At 40.0% G+C, this 21,535-nt stretch overlaps 1 protein-coding gene across 1 annotated transcript in view; it reads left to right on the top strand.

Moving 5' to 3' along the window:
* kcnh5b (potassium voltage-gated channel, subfamily H (eag-related), member 5b) overlaps nucleotides 1-21,535 on the top strand; it is a 507,516-nt gene that overhangs the window by 118,179 nt on the left and 367,802 nt on the right. Inside the window, exons 6-7 of the mRNA XM_072251293.1 lie at nucleotides 285-677; nucleotides 20,338-20,767. Of these exons, the coding sequence (XP_072107394.1) occupies nucleotides 285-677; nucleotides 20,338-20,767 (823 nt within the window). The remainder of the gene's footprint in view (nucleotides 1-284; nucleotides 678-20,337; nucleotides 20,768-21,535) is intronic.

The following is a 21,535-nucleotide window of genomic DNA, read 5'->3' as shown; positions in this document are numbered from 1 at the left end:
AACTCCTTAAAGGGAAGTTGCAGCCTGTGGATTGCAGTGCTAGTAGTCCAGAATCACTATAGTGAATAGAGTAGTTAGTAGTTTGAGAAACGATCTAGAGCTTAGTCAGTCGTTTTGTTTGCTGCCCGCAAAATGTCACCGTATCTCGCCAGCAACACCTTGCCAGTGAGTCCAGAAAGGTGTCTGAGTTATGGATGTGAAAGGAAGCTTATTTAGACATGCTGTGCTTTCTGAAATTATGGAGTATTTGCATAATGTTTCATAATATTCTCTGTATGTTTCAGGTTCTACAGCTAGGATCTGACATCCTTCCTCAGTATAAACAAGAGGCTCCAAAGACTCCACCCCACATCATCCTACACTATTGTACATTTAAAACTACCTGGGACTGGATCATCCTTATTTTAACCTTCTACACTGCAATTATGGTTCCTTACAATGTGTCCTTCAGAACAAAACAGAATAATATTGCCTGGCTAGTGCTGGACAGTGTGGTGGACGTGATTTTCTTAGTCGATATTGTCTTAAACTTTCATACCACTTTTGTGGGACCTGGAGGGGAAGTTATATCTGATCCTAAGCTAATTAGAATGAACTACCTAAAAACGTGGTTTGTGATTGACCTGCTGTCCTGCTTACCGTATGACATCATCAATGCCTTTGAAAACGTAGATGAGGTAGGTTGCCAGTTTTGGATTTATTGCAGCTAATAAGAAAGTTCTGTTTAGCGTGCTATTGTGCTGTAAGTGTTAGCTTTGACTTGTGGCAGCCCTTTGTAATGTAGTCCTGTTAGAGTGAAATTACATTTCTGAATTTGCAGAGATACCACCTCATTTATCTTGTAGAGTGAACGTTCCGGGTTTTTGACAGGGATAGCACTTTATGAAAATGATGGCCAGCAGTTCCACAAAATATTTGGTTTCCTGTCTATAAAGCAAAAGAAAAAGTTAGTTGTGGACTCAAACACATTGTAGATCTTGAAGCAATTCCCTGATGGAATTTATAAGTAAAGTTCGGGGAACCGAACGCTTTGCAACTATGTACCTTCCTGGGGAAATAAACAAAAAGATCCATTTATAACTAGATACATTTCAGATACATTTATAACTAGAGTTGTAGTTAAAATGTGTAAGTTTGCAAGATCACCCACAGTTTTTAGGTATGGTTAAAATGATTAGAAAAATAGTTACAAACTGAAGGTTCATACATAGTGAGCTGAAACATTTTGTTGCTATGCCTACAATAATTAGAAGCTAAAAGGACAGCCACGGATGCTGGAAATCTGATGCTAGAAATATATTCCAGGTTGCTGAAATCTGAAGTGAAGGTGGCATTTTGTGACACAGCTGGCACTGCCATTCTGACACCAGCAGCCAGTCTGTTCTGTTCGTGTAAGGATGATCATCCGTCTTTCTTGTTCGGGAAATTCTTGTTTCAGATCCCAGCAGAAACTTCACTGAAGCACAATCAGCCAGTGACCTTTAGACCGGTTACACCCCATATTAGAGTGTTCTCCAGAAAGAAGTAGATTGATCCTAAGTGTACCAAGTGTACAACTATGCAAGTGTTCCATTATTAGGCATCCATTAGTCTCGTGAGACCATAGATTTGCGCCTTGGAGGGTTTTCAGGGCACAGGCTTGGGCAAGGTTTTGTGGAAGACTGGCAGTTACCCGTGCTGCAAGTCTCCCCTCTCCACACCACCGATGCTGTCCAAAGGAAGGGTATTAGGACCCATACAGCTTGGCACCAGTGTCGTCGCAGAGCAATGTGTGGTTAAGTGCCTTGCTCAAGGACACAACACGTTGCCTCAGCTGAGGCTCAAACTAGGGACCTTCAGGTCACTAGACTGACGCCTTAACCACTTGGCCACGCACAAGTGTTCCATTACTCCACCACTATCCCTAAAACCACAGTGTCTTTCAAAACTAATATGAATTAATAAGACTTTTCACCTAGCAGAAAATTATATGAATGTTTGCCTTAATATTACATTAAATAACTGGGTGGATAAATAATATTACCTACCTGGTCATCTGAATGCCATTCCATAATCTAGAACAAAGAACTGCGTAGTAAATGAACAGGCTTTTGGTCAACAATGTTGTGCTGAACCAGTGAAATTAGTTATCAAGTGGCTAACTAAACTAAGGTCTTCTGCCTAAATAATATCCACATCCTTCCATTTTCCTCACATCTCTAATGTATCTGCCTCTACCACCATCCCAGGCATGCACATTCAGACACCTACCACTTTCTGTTCCTCACAACTTGCCCCTCACATCTTCTTTGACCTCACCCCTCTCAGAAATGTATAGGAAAAAGATAGTGTCTGTCTACTCCATCTATGCCTCTTATAATGTTGTACATCCCTATCAGATCCTTCTCCAGCCTCTGCCACACCAGAGAAAACAAAAGTTTGTTCAACCTCTTGTTATAGCACATGCCCTCTAATCCAGGCAGCATCCTGGTAGATCTCTTCTGCACCCTCCCCAAAGCCTTGACATTCTTCCTATAATGGGGTGACCAAAACTGTGTGCTATACTCTAGATGTAATTTGAATTGGGTACGCCCATCCAAGGTTAGGCTTTTCTTCTAGGGTTCATCTGTGTTCCAGCAAAAGGCTTCTTCATTCTTTTGAGACCATGTGAATCATCTCTAGCACTTCTAGGACAGAGTTTTGTGCACAATAAACATGAGTCAGGCACTGACAAAAGTGCACATAAGTTCCCATTCATTATGAATGGAAAGTGAGTTAAGACTCCAATCAAACCTTGGCATGAATAGGCTTGTAAAGTTAGAACAGAAAACTTAAAGGTAAAAAGGAAACTAAGAAGGTCATTAAGAGAGAAAAGATTAACTATGAAAGGAAGCTAGCAAATAATATCAAAGAGGATACTAAAAGCTTTTTCAAGTATATAAAGAGTAAAAGACAGGTGAGAGTAGATATAGGACCAATAGAAAATGATGCTGGAGAAATTGTAATGGGAGATAAGGAGATGGCAGAGGAACTGAACGAGTATTTTGCATCTGTCTTCACTGAGGAAGACATCAGCAGTATACTGGACACTCAAGGGTGGTAGGGAAGAGAAGTGTGCGCAGTCACAATTACGACAGAGGAAGCTGAATAGTCTAAAGGTAGATAAATCACCCGGACCAGATGGAATGCACCCGCGTGTTCTGAAGGAAGTAGCTGTGGAGATTGCAGAGGCATTAGTGATGATCTTTCAAAGGTCGATAGATTCTGGCATGGTTCCGGAGGACAGGAAGATTGCAAATGTCACTCTGCTATTTAAGAAGGGGGCAAGGAAGCAAAAAGGAAATTATTGACCTGTTAGCTTGACGTCGGTGGTTGGGAAGTTGTTGGAGTCGATTGTCAAGGATGAGGTTACAGAGTACCTGGAGGCATATGACCAGATAGGCAGAACTCAGCATGGATTCCTTAAAGGAAAATCCTGCCTGACAAACCTATTACAACTTTTTGAGGAAATTACCAGTAGGTTAGACAAGGGAAATGCGATGGATGTTGTATATTTGGATTTTCAGAAGGCCTTTGACAAGGTGCCACACGTGAGGCTACTTAACAAGATAAGAGCCCATGGAATTACAGGAAAGTTACATACGTGGATAGAGTGTTGGCTGATTGGCAGGAAACAGAGTGGGAATAAAGGGATCCTATTCTGGTTGGCTGCCGGTTACCAGTGGTGTTCCGCAGGGGTCCGTGTTGGGGCCGCTTCTTTTTACATTGTACATCAACAATTTGGATTATGGAATAGGTGGCTTTGTGACTAAGTTTGCTGATGATACGAAGATAGGTGGAGGAGCCGGTAGTGCTGAGGAAACAGAGAGTCTGCAGAGAGACTTGGGTAGATTGGAAGAATGGGCAAAGAAGTGTCAAATGAAATACAGTGTTGGAAAGTGTATGGTTATGCACTTTGGCAGAAGTAATAAATGGGCAGACTATTATTTAAATGGGGAAAGAATTCAGTTCTGAGATGCAACGGGACTTGGGAGTCCTCGTACAGGATACCCTTAAGGTTAACCTCCAGGTTGAGTCGGTAGTGAAGAAGGTGAATGCAATGTTGGCATTCATTTCTAGAGGAATAGAGTATAGGAGCAGGGACGTGATGTTGAGGCTCTATAAGGCGCTGGTGAGACCTCACTTGGAGTACTGTGGGCAGTTTTGGTCTCCTTATTTAAGAAAGGATGTGCTGACGTTGGAGAGGGTACGGAGAAGATTCACTAGAACAATTCCGGGAATGAGAGGGTTAACATATGAGGAACGTTTGTCCGCTCTTGGACTGTATTCCTTGGAGTTTCGAAGAATGAGGGGAGACCTTATAGAAACATTTGGAATGTTGAAAGGCATGGACAGAGTGGATGTGGCAAAGTTGTTTCCCATGATGGGGGAGTCTAGTACGAGAGGGCATGACTTAAGGATTGAAGGGCGCCCATTCAGAACAGAAATGTGAAGAAATTTTTTTGGCCAGAGGGTGGTGAATCTATGGAATTTGTTGCCACGGGCGGCAGTGGAGGCCAAGTCATTGGGTGTATTTAAGGCAGAGATTGATAGGTATCTGAGTAACTAGGGTATCAAAGGTTATGGTGAAAAGGTAGGGGAGTGGGACTAAATGGGAGAATGGATCAGCTCATGATAAAATGGTGGAGCAGACTTGATGGGCCGAATGGCCGACTTCTGCTCCTTTGTCTTATGGTCTTATGGTCTAAGATGGCAGCAACACACACAAAGTGCTGGAGGAACTCAGCAGGCCAGACAGCATCGACGTTTTGGGTCAAAACCCTTTGGCAAGACTGGAGAAAAAATGCTGAGGAGTAGATTTAAAAGGTGGGAGAGGGAAGAGAGAAACACAAGGTGACTGGTGAAACCTGAAGGGGGAGGGATGAAATAAGAGCTGGGAAGTAAATTGGTGAAAGAGACAGAAAGCCACGGAAGAAAGTAAAGAGGGGAGGAGCACCCGAGGAAGGTGGTGGGTGGGCAAGGAGATGAGGTGAGACATGGAAAAGGGGATGGGATATGGTGAAGGAGAGAGGGGTTTGGGGGGCATTACCACAAGTGTGAGAAGTGTGTTCATGCCATCAGGTTGAAGGCTACCCAAACAGAATATAAAGTGTTGTTCCTCCAACCTAAGTGTGGCCTCATCACGACAGTGGAGGAGGCTATGGATAGTCATATCGGAATGGGAGTAGTAAGCAAGTTTTAAGTCTCTAAATGAAATTTTATTTGCATTAAGAATATTTTGTGTGAGGTGGATAAATATGCCTCATAAAATATTTGGAAGTAGGATGTCAGTCTTGCCGGCTATTGTAAAACCTATCCATTTGTTCAGTGCAGCGTAGGAACAGCAATGTGCATTGGGAGATGAATTTAAATCATGGCTACTTACATTGTGTTGCCAATTGTACAGAGGTAGATTGGAGCTGACAACAGGAGGGACCTGAGATTTGCTGGGAAGCTAAAATGTTTAGGGTTTGAAATATAATCCTTGAATGATTGAAGATTTGACCATGTCTTCATCCACATCTTTCTGAGACCCAGCCAAGTTTTGTTTTTCTTTCAAGTTCAAAGCAGAGCTGAAGTAGAAAATCAATGTTGTAAAGCAAGTCCATCTATTCAGTGTATTGTAGGAACAGCAATATGTGTTGGGACTAATTGTAAAGCAAATACAGGTACATATTTCATTGAAAGTGGCGTCACAGGTCATAAAGAAAGCTTTTGGCACATTGGCCTTCATAAATCAACATATTGAGTACAGGAGATGGGAAGTTACATTGAAGTTGTATAAGACATTGGCGAGATCTGATTTGGAGTATTGGGTGTAGTTTTGGTCACCTCCCTACAGGAAAAATGGTTGAAAGAGTGCAGAGAAAATTTACAAGGATGTTGGAGGATGTGAGTTATAAGGAAAGATTGAATAGGTTAGGACTGTATTCTTTAGAACGTAGAAAACTGAGTGGGGATTTAATAGAGATATACAAAATTATAAGGGGTATAGATAGGGTAAATGCAAGCAGGCTTTTTCTACTAAGGTTGGGTGGAACTACAAACAGAGGTCATGGCTTAAGGGTGAAAGGTGAGAAGTTTAAGGGGAACATGAACGTCTTCACTCAGATGGTTATGAGAGTGTGGAATGAACCGCCAGCACAAGTGGTCCATGCGAGCTTGATTTCAAGGTTTAAGAGAAGTTTGGATGGTAGGGTTGTGGAAGGCTATGGTCCAGGTGCAAGTTGTTGGAAGTATGCAGCTTAAATGATTTTGGCATGGACTAGATGGGCTGATGGGCCTGTTTCTGTGCTTTACTTCTCTGCGACTCTATGACTCTGAAGCACACTTGGAAGATGGTGATCAGGTGTGTTTCCCGTGGGCGCTCCAATTTCCTCCCACGTTCCAAAGACACATGGTTAGGGTTAATTAGTTGTGCAGGTGTGGCAACCTTTGCGAACTGCTCAACTCAATCCTCACTGATTTGATTTGACACAAATGAAGCATTTCACTGAATGTTTCGATGTACACGCGGCACAGGAAGCTAATCTTTAATCTTCTATCTTCTACCTCACACCCATTAAAGGATTTACCATTTGTCACCCCATCCCTTCACTCCCTAGTATTTCAAATATTCTAGAAATAATCCTATAACCCAACACTAGCCGATCTCCTCCCACTCACCAGGTTTAATTCTCTCTCCCCCGCCCCCCCCAGTTTAGTCATAACCCTGGGAATTCCCAATCCCTTACCCCCATCCTCTCCTTCATTCTCCTCTCCTCACTTTACTCTTCTTCCTCCATCCCTCCCTTCTTACCTTCTCCTGGCCGATAGCAGTAACACTGGTGTTGGTGTACAGTCACCAGCTGCCTGTCAGCATGACAAGTAAAGACAAAGGCTCCTGATCGTAGTTCTTGGTGCAGCCGCCCTGCCCTCCACACTCCTCCCACTGCTCCCACCCTCACTCCTTCACCCACCTGTGTCACAACACTGAAAAATGGTAAGTACCAGAGTACACCCTGGGAGGAGAAAATTGGTCAATGCTTATTATAAACACAAGAAAGTCTGCAGATGCTGGAAATCCAGAGCAACACACACAAAATGCTGGAGGAACTCAGCAGGTCAGGCAGCATTTATGGAAAAGAGTAAACAATGATTGTTTCAGACTGAGACCCTTCTTCTGGACTGAGAAAGCAGGGGGATTTTCCAGCTAGCCTCTTTCCCCTCCCCTCACCTTTTTATCCTGACATCTTAACCCTTTCTTCTCAGTTCTGAAGAAGGGTCTTGCCCCGAAATGTCGAATGTTTTATCTTTTCCATAGATGCCTCCTAACTTGCTGAGTTCGTCCAGCATTTTGTGTGTAATGCTTATTATATTCTATGTCTGACTTTTCTTCTATTTAAATTAATAAAAGGAAATATGGTCATGCAATTTATAGATTAGTAATTCTCCTGATGGATCCTCTCAGTGCGCTGACAACAGTCTCTGCACAAGAGATCAAGCTTAAACAAATGAAATAATAAGGTGCAGTAGGGTATGTGATTCATAGTGCCAAAAGCTTGCAGTCTCTAACCTGGTCATGGCTAAATTTGCAGAAAGCATAATGCCATAGCAACGACTACCTGCCCAGTATTATGCTTAAGAAGAACAGTTTATAGAGATTGCATTTCCAAAGGAACGTTTCAGTACAATGTTCTGGCACAGATCTACTTGTGAAGGTTCAACCAGTGTGATTCTGATGCGTTCTTTGGAAGTGCACCAATCACAGTATATTGGCAGTGTTGTTCTGTGAAGTTTGAACTGGAATGGTCAACACTCCAAACAATCTACTTGATCCCCAGTTGAAAAATGCCACAAGACCAGTTCACAGTGCCCAGTGCACTAACCTATCAATGGTCATTAGCAGTTAAATACCTAGAGCAGTAAGTTAGATGCAGACCTAAACTGATACGGATTAGCTTGGGTCTGCATCTGATTTAGATATGGCACACATTGCCACAGCTGTGGATTGCGTCAATTAACTAAGGCCATAAACATGCTTCACAGGCATGCTACAACACCAAAGTTAATTTATTATCAAAGTACATTCATGTCACCATATTCTACCTGGAGATTCATTTCAACATGTGGAGAGAACCCAAACCTGCTGAGAAACTCTTAGATGCAGACTGGAGTTTGAGCTGCTCCATCACTCTGCTTCACACTTCCATATGCCTTGCAAAAAGGCCATAAGTTTCTTTTTCATTACTTGACAAAACTTCTAGGATTTTCAGTCGCATATTCAATCCTTTGACTTTAGGTGGCCGTATCCCTCCAAATCACAGCTGACAAGAATTTTCTGATTCCTGTCTCTTCGTTCTCTCCACACTAAGTCCCTGCTTTGTAGGTCCGAGACATGCAAGTGGGAATCATGATACTAATGAGCTGGTTAGAGAAAACCACGAGCTGTGATCACCCAGTGGAGATACCGTTTCTCTTCAGTAGAATTAATCAAATTTAAAATCCAACGGGTTTGTTTGTCCAAGTGGTGATGCTGAAAATTATGCTTTACTGAGTTTTGCATTTGCTTCCAGCCCATTCTAGTATAGACTATCAACCAGAAAATATAATTTAAGATTAGCTATTTTCCTTTACCCACACAAGAATGATTTCTATGATTTTCTTTTCCTGTTTGTTGTTTTTTTTATACATAACATATTACAGACCACCCAATAGTCAACGAGAATTGGAAGAGCAAATCTGCAGGGAAATAGCAAGCAACTGCAGGAAACATAAAGTTGTGGTAGGGGATTTTAATTTTCCATACATTGATTGGGACTCCCATACTGTTAGGGGTCTAGATAGTTTAGAGTTTGTAAAATGTGTTCAGGAAAGTTTTCTAAATCAATATATAGAGGGACCAACTAGAGGGGATGCAATATTGGATCTCCTGTTAGGAAACAAGTTAGGACAAGTGACGGAAGTCTGTGTAGGGGAGCACTTTGGTTCCAGTGATCATAACACCATTAGTTTCAACTTGATCATGGACAAGGATAGATCTGGTCCTAGGGTTGAGGTTCTTAACTGGAAGAAGGCCAAATTTGAAGAAATGAGAAAGGATCTAAAAAGCGTGGATTGGGACAGGTTGTTCTCTGGCAAAGATGTGATCAGTAGGTGGGAAGCCTTCAAAGGAGAAATTCTGAGAGTGCAGAATTTGTATGTTCCTGTCAGGATTAAAGGCAAAGTGAATAGGAATAAGGAACCATGGTTCTCAAGTGATATTGCAACTCTGATAAAGAAGAAGAGGGAGTTGTATGACATGTATAGGAAGCAGGGAGTAAATAAGGTGCTTGAGGAGTATAAGAAGTGCAAGAAAATACTTAAGAAAGAAATCAGGAGGGCTAAAAGAGGACATGAGGTTGCATTGGCTGTCAAAGTGAAGGATAATCCAAAGAGCTTTTACAGGTATATTAAGAGCAAAAGGATTGTGAGGGATAAAATTGGTCCTCTTGAAGATCAGAGTGGTCGCCTATGTGCGGAACCAAAGGAAATGGGGGAGATCTTAAGTAGGTTTTTTGCGTCTGTATTTACTAAGGAAACTGGCATGAAGTCTATGGAATTAGGGGAAACAAGTAGTGAGATCATGGAAACTATACAGATCGAAAAGGAGGAGGTCCTTGCTATCTTGAGGAAAATTAAAGTGGATAAATTCCCGGGACCTGACAGGGTGTTCCCTCGGACCTTGAAGGAGACTGGTGTTGAAATTGCAGAGGCCCTGGCAGAAATATTTAAAATGTCGCTGTCTACAGGTGAGGTGCCAGAGGATTGGAGAGTGGCTCATGTTGTTCCATTGTTTAAAAAAGGATCGAAAAGTAATCCTGGAAATTATAGGCCGGTAAGTTTAACGTCGGTAGTAGGTAAATTATTGGAGGGAGTACTAAGAGACAGAATCTACAAGCATTTGGATAGACAGGGACTTATTAGGGAGAGCCAACATGGCTTTGTGTGTGGCAGGTCATGTTTGACCAATCTATTGGAGTTTTTTGAGGAGGTTACCAGGAAAGTGGATGAAGGGAAGGCAGTGGATATTATCTACATGGACTTCAGTAAGGCCTTGGACAAGGTCCCGCATGGGAGGTTAGTTAGGAAAATTCATTCGCTAGGTATACATGGAGAGGTGGTAAATTGGATCAGACATTGGCTCAGTGGAAGAAGCCAAAGAGTGGTAGTAGAGAATTGCTTCTCCATGTGGAGGCCTGTGACTAGTGGTGTGCCACAGGGATCAGTGCTGGGTCCATTGTTATTTGTCATCTATATCAATGATCTGGATGATAATGTGGTAAATTGGATCAGCAAGTTTGCTGATAATACAAAGATTGGAGGTGTAGTAGACAGTGAGGAAAGTTTTCAGAGCCTGCAGAGGGACTTGGACCAGCTGGAAAAATGGGCTGAAAAATGGCAGATGGAGATTAATGCAGACAAGTGTGAGGTATTGCACGTTGGAATGACAAACCAAGGTAGAACATACAGGGTTAATGGTAAGGCACTGAGGAGTGCAGTGGAACAGGGATCTGGGAATACAGATAAAAAATTCCCTAAAAGTGGTGTCACAGGTAGATAGGGTCGTAAAGAGAGCTTTTGGTACATTGGCCTTTATTAATCAAAGTATTGAGTATAAGAGCTGGAATGTTATGAGGTTGTATAAGGCATTGGTGAGGCCAAATCTGGAGTATTGTGTTCAGTTTTGGTCACCAAATTACAGGAAGGATATTAATAAGGTTGAAAGAGTGCAGAGAAGGTTTACAAGGATGTTGCCAGGACTTGAGAAACTCAGTTACAGAGAAAGGTTGAATAGGTTAGGACTTTATTCCCTGGAGCATAGAAGAATGAGGGGAGATTTGATAGAGGTATATAAAATTATGATGAGTATAGATAGAGTGAATGCAAGCAGGCTTTTTCCACTGAGGCAAGGGGAGAAATAAAACCAGAGGACATGGGTTAAGGGTGAGGGGGGAAAAGTTTAAAGGGAACATTAGGGGGGGCTTCTTCACACAGAGAGTGGTGGGAGTATGGAATGAGCTGCCAGACGAGGTGGTAAATGCGGGTTCTTTTTTAACATTTAAGAATAAATTGGACAGATACATGGATGGGAGGTGTATGGAGGGATATGGTCCATGTGTAGGTCAGTGGGACTAGACAGAAAATGGTTTGGCACAGCCAAGAAGGGCCAAAAGGCCTGTTTCTGTGCTGTAGTTTCTATGGTTCTATGGAGCCAGGTGTAAGGTCTGCAAGGATTAGCCTAAGCATTTATGCATTTGTAAATCAGAAAGCAGATACAGTGAGAGGCACGACCTTAATCTGAGTGATTGATTTTGAGAGGCCACTACTGCTGCAATGCTAATCAAAGGAGGGGAATATTATAGAGAACAGGATAATAAAATGTAAGATAAGAATATTCTTTAAATAATAAATGGTGCGAGGCTTTAGCAGATGCACTCTTTGCAGTGAACGGTGTGTCAGGATTTATGTGATTGAATCACAGTAGTAGATAAAGGTTAGTACATTGATGAGAGCCTCCGGGAGCTTGCTGTCACAAGTGGTAAGACCCAGGCATTGACATGATGGCACGATTCAGCCACTCCTAGAATTACCAAGTCTTAAGGGAGATTGTTTTACAGTTGCAGCCCTCTGCGGATTGCCATTTCCCACCTTGATAGCCATTGGTGTACTGTGTACAGAAATCCCAGGTTAGGCATCATGTTCCTGAAATTTTAAGTCCCAACGTAAACAGTGCAATATATATCTCTGAAAAATGCATAATAAGTCTCCAGGGACACACGCCTTGCAAGTTTATCAGCTCGCAGAATGGATTTCCATTATCTGAATGATCAACACAATGGAAATGCATATGGATACACAAGGATATGCCTCACGGAAGGTTCCAGCAGGAAGTGAAACTTAATGGCAATCTGTTTGTCAGCAATAAAATTGTCATGTTTTAAAATGAGCTCAAAGAAATTCCAGTAACTCTTATCAGAATCGGGTCTATTATCACTGGCATGTGATGAGAAATTTGTTAACTTAGCAGCAGCAGTTCAATGCAATAGATAATCTAGCAGAGAGGAAAAAATAATAGTAATAAATAAAATAAAACAAAACATAATAAACAAGTAAATCAATTATGTGTATTGAATAGATTTTAAATGTGCATAAACAGAAATATTGTATATTTAAAAATAAGTGAGGTAGTGTCCAAAGCTTCAATGTCCATTTAGGAATCGGATGGCAGAGGGGAAGAAGCTGTTCCTGAATCACTGAGTGTGTGCCTTCAGGCTTCTGTACCTCCTACCTGATGGTAACAGTGAAAAAAAGGCATGCCCTGGGTGCTGGACGTCCTTAGTAATGGATGCTGCCTTTCTGAGGCACCGTTCCCTAAAGATATCCTGGGTACTTTGTAGGCTAGTGCCCAAGATGGAGCTGACTAGATCCTTAAAGGATTTGAATGCCCAGCAAAGAAAATTTCCATAGGTATTCCCATATTGATCTTTATCTTATTGACCTGGTGTAATATTGTTTGGGAAGAAAAATCATCTGTTATTTTTAAACGACCAGTGAGTTTACAGTTTTTAACATTAAATGAATGAAGTAGAACTATTAGCTTTTCTTCCTGTAAATGGTCAGTGCCTCTACTTCCATTTGCTTTTGTCTCCATCATCTCTTTTGCTTCAGGAGTCTTCCCTCCCTTCTTACACGTTCTCTGTTAACACATCTTCCCTTTCTTCACCCAATTCTTCTGTTTTTCTCTTGGAAGTGCAAAACTCTTATCATTCTTTCCCAGTGCTATTTTCAACCAACTATAGCCATTTCCACTTGTAAGTGGCCTGTTCTTTCTCCCGACTGGCTGCCTTTAGTTTGGCTGTCCAGCTGTTTGTTTTGGCATCCTATCAGTAAGGTAGGAAGAGTAGCACCCTTGAAACATTAATATCATCGAGTCATAGAATACTACAGCACATAAACGGACCCTTTGGCCCATCTAGCCCCTGCCGAACTATTAATCTCTTTAGTCCCACCAACCTGCACCTGGACCATCCACGTTCCTCTCCAAATTTCTCTAAAAAGGTCGAGATCAAACCTACATCCCCCACTTCCATTGGCAACTTGGTGATGCTGACTGACAGATTTTCTAGATTGACAGATCTAACTTCTATTGCTGACCCAATGCACATTCAATTTGTTTTTTTTTATTAGATGTTACCTGTTGGTATAATAAGTAATTAATATAAAGTTGTAGTACTACAAATAGTTTGGGGAAATAGGACCTCAGTGAGTTTGGAGGGGGGGGAACTGGGCTCTAGTGAATTTAAAGAGGGTGTGGTAACTGGGGCCTCAGCAAATTTATAGGGAGCAGAGGCAAGCAAGGTATGGTGAATTTAAAGAGAGCACTGGAAATAGACCCCCAGTGAATTTAAAGAGGGTGTAGGATTTGAGGCCCCAGTGAGTTTAAAAAGAGCATGGAAAAAGAGGCCAAGGTAAGGTATATGCCTAACTATCTATATCAAAAAATCACCGAGTGGATTATTTGACAGAGTTGAAATCCAGAAGTTGTCATTGAGTTTTTGTTGAGAGGTGGTACTTATTAAAAAAAATAATTTTCAGCGTCACAGTGGAAAAACAACTATTGCTTTTTAATATTTCCAGGCATAAACTGCCCTTTGCAAATTGTATTATTTTTATCAGGCCAATTATATTAAATCTGGACATCTCCATAGTCTTATACTATCTTCAGCTAATTAAGCTAGATACTCAGCTTAGGTCCGGACCCCTAACAATGGAAAAAAACATCATTTTCCAGAATGAGTTATTTTGGAAATGCTGATTTTGATTGATTTAACATTAAAAACTAATTAGCTGGTGTTGATGGCTTTATGATGAAACTTGTTTTTCTAAAATTAAAAGTGGTTACATTTAAATTCTGCTTATTAGTGAAGCTGAAAATTATCCACAGCTGTTTAAGTATTCAGTGGTCATACATATGATTAGAACAAATATCCGAGTCAAGCAGGAATTAAAGAAACTTTGCTTCTACTGTTCTGCTGTTCCCCCTTTCTAAGGTATGAACAATTAGACAATAAGTTTTGAATGTAAATATGTCAAATAATAATTTTAAAATAGTAATTCAAATGTTAGAGATTTTTAAACAATTCAATTATTCATCAACAGTCTTTGCACTACTGATATTCAAAATTTTGAATCAAAGACTAGGCATCTTTATTCATTGATGTCAATTACTGAGAATGTAACTCTTAAACTGAGAGCGGTCACAACATACATAGAAGGTAAAATATGATGTATACAATTATTTATCATTTGAAAAGGGGAAGTTTCAGCAGAGAAGCTTGTTAATAATCATTTGTAATAATGGAATGCTACTTAGCATGAAATTTTTAAGTGTATTGTCTGCCAATCATATATTTAATGGATATGCAAATCATATAACATGAATTGGATAATCTGCTTGTTTTCACATTTTCAAAAAATAGAAATAAAAGCATTTCTGGCACTGCTGCAATTGTGCTAAGCTATGCCAGTAAAAAAAAAATTTCAAAATAAAATCATTAATTTTGTCACGTTGTAACTAGATTCAAATATATTCCTACGTTTGATTCTTATGGCTATTTTATATTCAACCAGTATACATAGAAAATTAGACATACAAATGGACTTTGTCTGTGAGGAATTCTTTAACGGAAGCATGTACTGAACTGTTTAATTTTATTTTACATCATTAGAACTGCCAATATTTTTATCTGCTACAGTCAGGGAGAAATAACAAGTTCAGTTTGTGATTTGCACACATCCAGAGATGTGAAAACAATGATTAAGAATGGAGCAGGTAGAATAAAATGCCAAAAAAGTCATCTGATCAGTCTATTTTTAATTTATTAGCAGAAGGAGTTTGCAGGTTAATTTGCAAAAGGACAATCTATCTTAATAAAGACATCATAAGTGTGATTTTTCAAAAATACAAATTAATAGGTTTATTTTTACCTCTACTTCCTTTCCCAAACCAAATTTATTTGCATAATATGAAATATTTTTGAGGTGCAACATTCAATAAATCAGCACATTAGTGTTGGATTTCTAATGGGATGAAGTCAGGATTATTAGTAGCTATCACTGAAAGACTTCTTATCATCATGATAATTAAATACCGTAGGCCTTGCTCAGAGGTTATTTGGTCCTTGTGAGCTGAGAACTTATCAATGGCAGAGGCTAAAGTGTTATTTTTTAACTTTGATCTTGGCTTTACCAGAGTTGTTGCCAAATACAGCTAGAACATTTTTTTTTGCTGTGGTATCACTAATATTTTCATGGTTCAAAGGGTACATGCTTGTTAAATAATTTGACAGTGCAGTTACAATAATCCCCTCAGCCATTCCTTTCTCTGGCCATGATTTGCTTCACACTGTCAGTTGTAATCAAGCTGCAAAAAAGTCTCAATTTCTGTGAGTCTATATTGTGCTCTAACAGTCTGAAATAAAAGCCCCAAAATGCTGGAAACACTCAGAAGGTCAGGAAGCAAATGGAGAAAGAGAAACAGGTTAGAAACCTGAGGCTAACAACAAAAGATTTCTGACCTGTTTCTCTTTCCACAGATACCGCCTGGCCTTTTGAGTTTTTCAAATATTTTCTCTTTCTTTAGATCTGCAATTTTATTTTCAATTTGCTACTTCAGTTCAACATACCTTTAGGGTACTCTTCCAAAGCAATAATTAAAATAACTTGGGTGTTACTACTAAGAATTACGTGCTTGCCGTAAAGGGAAAATCTATGCTCGCTGTACTGTTTTGTGCTCCTTTTGTACACACATACAAATTCTACCCTCTTTTCTAATTACACAACTGATTTCCGTCAGAACATCAGTCAGCTTATAGCTATTACTTGTACTGATATTATCATCTGTGTTTTCATCCAGTAGACATTTACTTATTAATATTGAAATCCAGACACATAATAACTGCTTTTAACCTTAACATTAGTCTGTGTTTAAAAACTCCATCTGTTTCTGTGGTGAGCGTTTTGTGTTGAGATTACTATGTCATGATGGCATGGGATGGTGGGAGGGAGGAGAGATGTGGAATGAAGGGCTGAGGAACTGAAGAAAAATTGTCCAACCTTTAAATGCCTCTTATAACTGTAGGAAAAAAAAATCATCTCAATTTCTTGCAGAAGCCCAGTGTCTGACAGGAGTTGCATAGAATAATTAATGGCTTTTGAACCTGAAAGCTACCTGTCACAAGCACAGACAAATTGGTGAATTCTTGCTGCCTTTATTGTGATTTCAAATATCCTCAAATACTTATGCCTAACTTACTGTTAAATGAATGATTCGTACTTTATTATTACACAGGATCAGAAGGTTATCTCAAATTTTTATTGGTGTGTGTGTGTGTGTGTGTGGAATTATATTATTGTATATGGTTCTTTCAAGATCTCAATTAAAAGTAACATCAATGCATTTGGTTATTAATCCCTTCCCTATGATCCGTAGCCTCAATAAATCTGGGTTACGAGGGTTCCAACAATTGCTGCATTAATGGAAATGCTGCGGAAATCAGAATTTAAAGTTCATAATTTAAACTAAAGGTCTAGACATTGGAAGACTGAAATTAAATAGGTAATACTTCCACAGAAAAATCACAGGTATGATAGGCCAAATAGACTACACCTGTCTTATATAATTCAGATTCTGTTTGCATGATACCTGTCAGCAACTAAAATTATATTTGGCTTTGTCTTTAATAACAACATCTGGATAATTCCCATTACCCCATATACCTGGCCTGTGGAGAATAACGAGTTGAAAGAGGTTGTTGTTCTAAAGTTCAAAGTAAAATTTATTATCAGAGTACATACAAGTCACCACATACAACCCTGAGATTATATTTCCTGCAGACACACTCTGCAAATCTATAGGACAGTAACTGTACAACAAACAGCTAACTGTGCAAATACAAATATAAATAGAAAAACAGTAACAAGATAAAGAGTCCTTAAAGTGAGACCATCAGTTGTGGGAACACCAGAAGTAGAATGAATGTAGTTATCCCCTTTTGTTCAAGAGCCTGATGGTTGAGGGGTAGTGACTGTTCCTGAAGCTGGTGGTGTGAGTTCTGAAGAACTTGTACCTTCTGCCTGATGGCAGCAGTGAGAAAAGCACATGGCCTGGGCGGTGAGGGTCTTTGATGAATGCTGCTTTTCTACGTGATGTTTTATGGAGATGTGATCAATGGGGAGGGTTTTACCCCGTGATGTACTGGGCCAAATCCGCTACCTTTGTAGAATCTTCCGCTCAAAGGCATTGGCGTTCCCATACCAGTCCATAATGCAGCCTGTCAGCACTCTTTCCACCATGCATCTTTAGAAGTTTGACAAGGTTTTTGTCTAGTCTTAAGATTTGAGTTGTAAATCTGAATTTTCTTCAGGTTGTGAATGAAAGGTGGAACAAACCAAGCCCTCTGAAGGGGTGGGCAAGTTTAGATAGGAAATCAAATCTGCGAGTGACTGTGCAGAATAAAAAAAAACAGTTATTTGTGGAAGGAGGAACATTTTGGTCCGAGGATTAAATTAGCTTCATCTTCAAGGAGTGGTGTCTCAGAAAGGCAGTGTCCATTATTAAGGACCTCCAGCATCCAGGGCATGCCCTTTTCTCACTGTTACCATCAGGTAGGAGGTACAGAACCCTGAAGGCACACACTCAGCGATTCAGGAACAGCTTGTTCCCCTCTGCCATCTGATTCCTAAATGGAATTGAACCCTTGGACACTACCTCACTTTTTAAAAACATATAGTACTTCTGTTTTTTTGCACAATTTTTAATCTATACTGTATATTCAGTATACTGTATAAAGTATACTGAATAAGATTTACTTATTATTTTTTCTTCTAGATTATGTATTGCATTGAACTGCTGCTGCTAAATTAACAAATTTCACATCACATGCCTGTGATAATAAACCTGATTCTGATTCACTGCTTGTCCCTATAAATGAATTCACAGACATTCTGGTCATATCCATTATCTGAGCAACATTAATTAATGAACAAGAGGTTGCTGACACTCAAAGGATTTCAAAGTAAAATTAAATGTAATTTAATAAGATGGAGAGGGAATTAGTGGATATTGATTCAGTCTTGATTAGCAAAGCCTGTAAGGAATTTATTTGTTCTCCTGGTGGCTGCTTGGGTTTCCTCTGGGTGCTCTGCTTTCCCCCCACAGTCCAAAGATATACCAGTCGGCAGATTAATCGGTCATTGTAAATTGTCCCCTGATTAGGCTGGGATTAAATCGGGGGATTGCTGGGCAGCATAGCTTGGAGGGCCTATTCTGTGCTGTAGCTTAATAAATCAATAAATAGATGTTCTAGTAGTATTATGTTTTTTTCAGTTTCTAACATTAGGTTTCTGAGTTTTATTTCATGCTGATTAAAACTTCTGTAACACTAGAGCAGGTTATTATAGGATAGACGATATAAAGATGGACCTGAATATTTTACCACAAATTGACTATTTCAAAACGTTAATTGCAGACAGAGATTGTATCCAAATCCAAAACAGTAACCTAAATTGTATATTTTTCGGATTTGGCTGGTGTAAGGGACAGAATTTTTAGTGGCTGAAATACCAAACTGTTGTTATGAAATGTATTCAGTAGTTTGAAAGGTAATTTACTTTGAACTTTGACCGATCTCCGAAAGAATTAGGGTTAAGGTGAGGCTGCAGATTGGTTCTAAAATGCAGAGCTGTTTATTCTTTTGGGTTGAACACTCTTCTAATTACTCGCATCCATACATGATAGTACCCACATGTGCTTAATTCATAATGGACTTGAAGAAGAAAGACAATAAAAACAGGCTGCCGATATTACACAAATCCCACAATGGTATCAACATCAGTAGAGCAGAGTGTAAAATAATCATTTGCTCATATAATTTTTGGACCAAATTTTACCCTGATATCGTTACGTCAGCTAGCAGAATGCACTGCAATTGCAAATAAACACTTCTGGTAAAAAGCACATTGGAAAAATAATATAAAAGACAATATACAGTAGATTAAGGTCTATTAGTTCATGTTGGTTTTTACAAATTTAATTTAACAATGAATAAAGCATTGTCAGAATTCTAAAAATATCAGAAAGAATATTGAATAAGCAGGGCCATATGACTTGGTGCCTGACCTTAAGCGCATCACACCTGCACCATTTAATCCTCCAAGGGTCATAGAAAAGTCGTAGAACACTACTGCACAGAAACAGGCATTTCAGCCCATCTAGTCTGTGCCAAACCATTAACTTGCCTAGTCCCACCCACCTGCCCCTGGATCATAACTCTCTCATCCATCTATCTATCCAAAGTTCTCATAAATGTTGATATTGAGCCTTCATTCACCACTTCTGCTTGCTCACACACTCATCACCCTCTGAGTGAAGAAGGCCTCCCTCATGTTCCCCTTAAACACCTTTTGCCTTAACCCCTGACCTTTAGTTCCAGACTCACTCGGCCTCAGAAGAAAATATCTGCTTACTTTTACCCTCTCTGTATCTCTCATGATTTTGTATATCTCTGTCAAATCTCCCCTCATTCTCCTACGCTCCAGGGAATCATGTCCTAACCTACTCAACCTTTCCCTATAACTCAGGTCCTCAAATTTTGGCAACAACCTTGTAAATTTGAAAAGCTTCCCTTCGTGTCCTTGTATGTGTCCTGCTGCACAGGTAGTAGTGAGACAGATTTTTCTGTGTTGTACTTGGATAAAACCAATTGCCCAAGCAAAGGACGTTGAGGGAACATGAGTGCATTTATAGATCCTGCTGATTTCAGCATCAGCAGATGAGGAAAAAGATTGGACATCCTGTGCAACCTACTCAGACTCACTCTGACACCTTTCGGCTGAGAAAATGTGCCCATTTCAACTTGGACAAGAAATAACATTGAACACCAAGTAAAAAGAATTCATCACAATGACAATACATGTCAATAATTGTACCATAAACAACATTTTGGATGCCTGTCAGTGGATCATACTTGCATTTTCATTATTAATGGACAATGCGAAAACTTAATGCACTTTAGGGAATTATTAAAGCATGGCACAGAATACAGTTGTTTAGCTCATCATAACTGCATTGACTGTTTTGGAACTCATCAAATAGTCTCATAAATCTCTGGGCCCATGGGCTTTCTACATAGATTTGTCAAACAAATGTGTGTTTTGCTTTATCTCTCTCTCCCTGTCTCTCTCTTTCATTTTGGTATCTTTTACAAAATAACATGATTCAATATCTATTGATTTCAGGGTATTAGCAGCCTGTTCAGTTCCCTGAAGGTTGTACGTCTTCTGAGACTTGGCAGGGTTGCCAGGAAGCTGGACCATTACCTCGAATATGGCGCGGCTGTGCTGGTACTCCTGGTCTGCGTCTTCGGTTTGGTGGCTCACTGGCTTGCCTGCATCTGGTACAGTATCGGGGACTATGAAGTCATCGATGAGGTCACCAACAAAATAAAAACAGACAGCTGGCTTTACCAGCTTGGACTAAGTATTGGAACACCCTACCATTTTAATGCCAGTGGCACTGGACAGTGGGAAGGGGGACCCACAAAAGATTCACTGTATATATCTTCCCTTTACTTTACCATGACAAGCCTTACTACAATAGGATTTGGCAACATTGCTCCTACCACGGATGGAGAGAAGATATTTTCTGTGGCCATGATGATGGTTGGCTGTGAGTACATGTATTTTTTTTGTTAAAATGCTATCTAAGATGGATTGAAAATGATTTAATTTAAATTCTACTATTAATTATGTGGTAAGATGTTGTTCTGATGTCATTTTTGCTAGAGCAATGTATCCCTGTTAGTCAGACTTTCTTGTACTTTTTTGGGTTTAATTGTATTTTTTTCTCCCATAGTTGCTGGAAGTCCTAACAGCTAATGCCACAGTGGTTTGTCATTGCCTTCTTCTGGACAGTGTCTTTACTGGATGGGTTACTTCAGTCTAAAACCAATAATCTTTGGAGATTGTCTGCCTGGCGTCAGTAGTCACATAACCAGGACTTGTGATAGGCACCAACTGCTCATGTGACTATCCACCACTGTTCCCATAACATCATGTGACACTGTCTGGCAGCTAAGCGGGTGCTACACTTTGCCCAAGGGTGACCTTCAGCCTAGCAGAGGGAAGGAGCGCCTTACACCTCCTTTGGTAGAGATCTATCTCCACCCAGCCACCTATGGCAATGGCAAACCACTTCTGTAGAAAATTTTACCAGGAACATTCGTGGTCACCATGATTGCCTACGTCATACAACATGACAAATGATGACGATGATGGAGAATAAGAGCAATGCGGTATCTGCAACCTAGGCTGACCAATGGGACATCAGTGTAATTCCTTAACCAATGGGATTGCAGGACTGAGAAATAGTCAGCTACAAGGAATGTGTATAAGCTAAATTGGAGTGAGAAAGATTGAAATATAGGAGAAAGAAAAA

This window comes from Mobula birostris, chromosome 1 (assembly GCF_030028105.1).
Source record: "Mobula birostris isolate sMobBir1 chromosome 1, sMobBir1.hap1, whole genome shotgun sequence".
Classification (NCBI taxonomy): domain Eukaryota; kingdom Metazoa; phylum Chordata; class Chondrichthyes; order Myliobatiformes; family Myliobatidae; genus Mobula; species Mobula birostris.
This window is presented reverse-complemented; position numbering and strand designations above follow the sequence as displayed.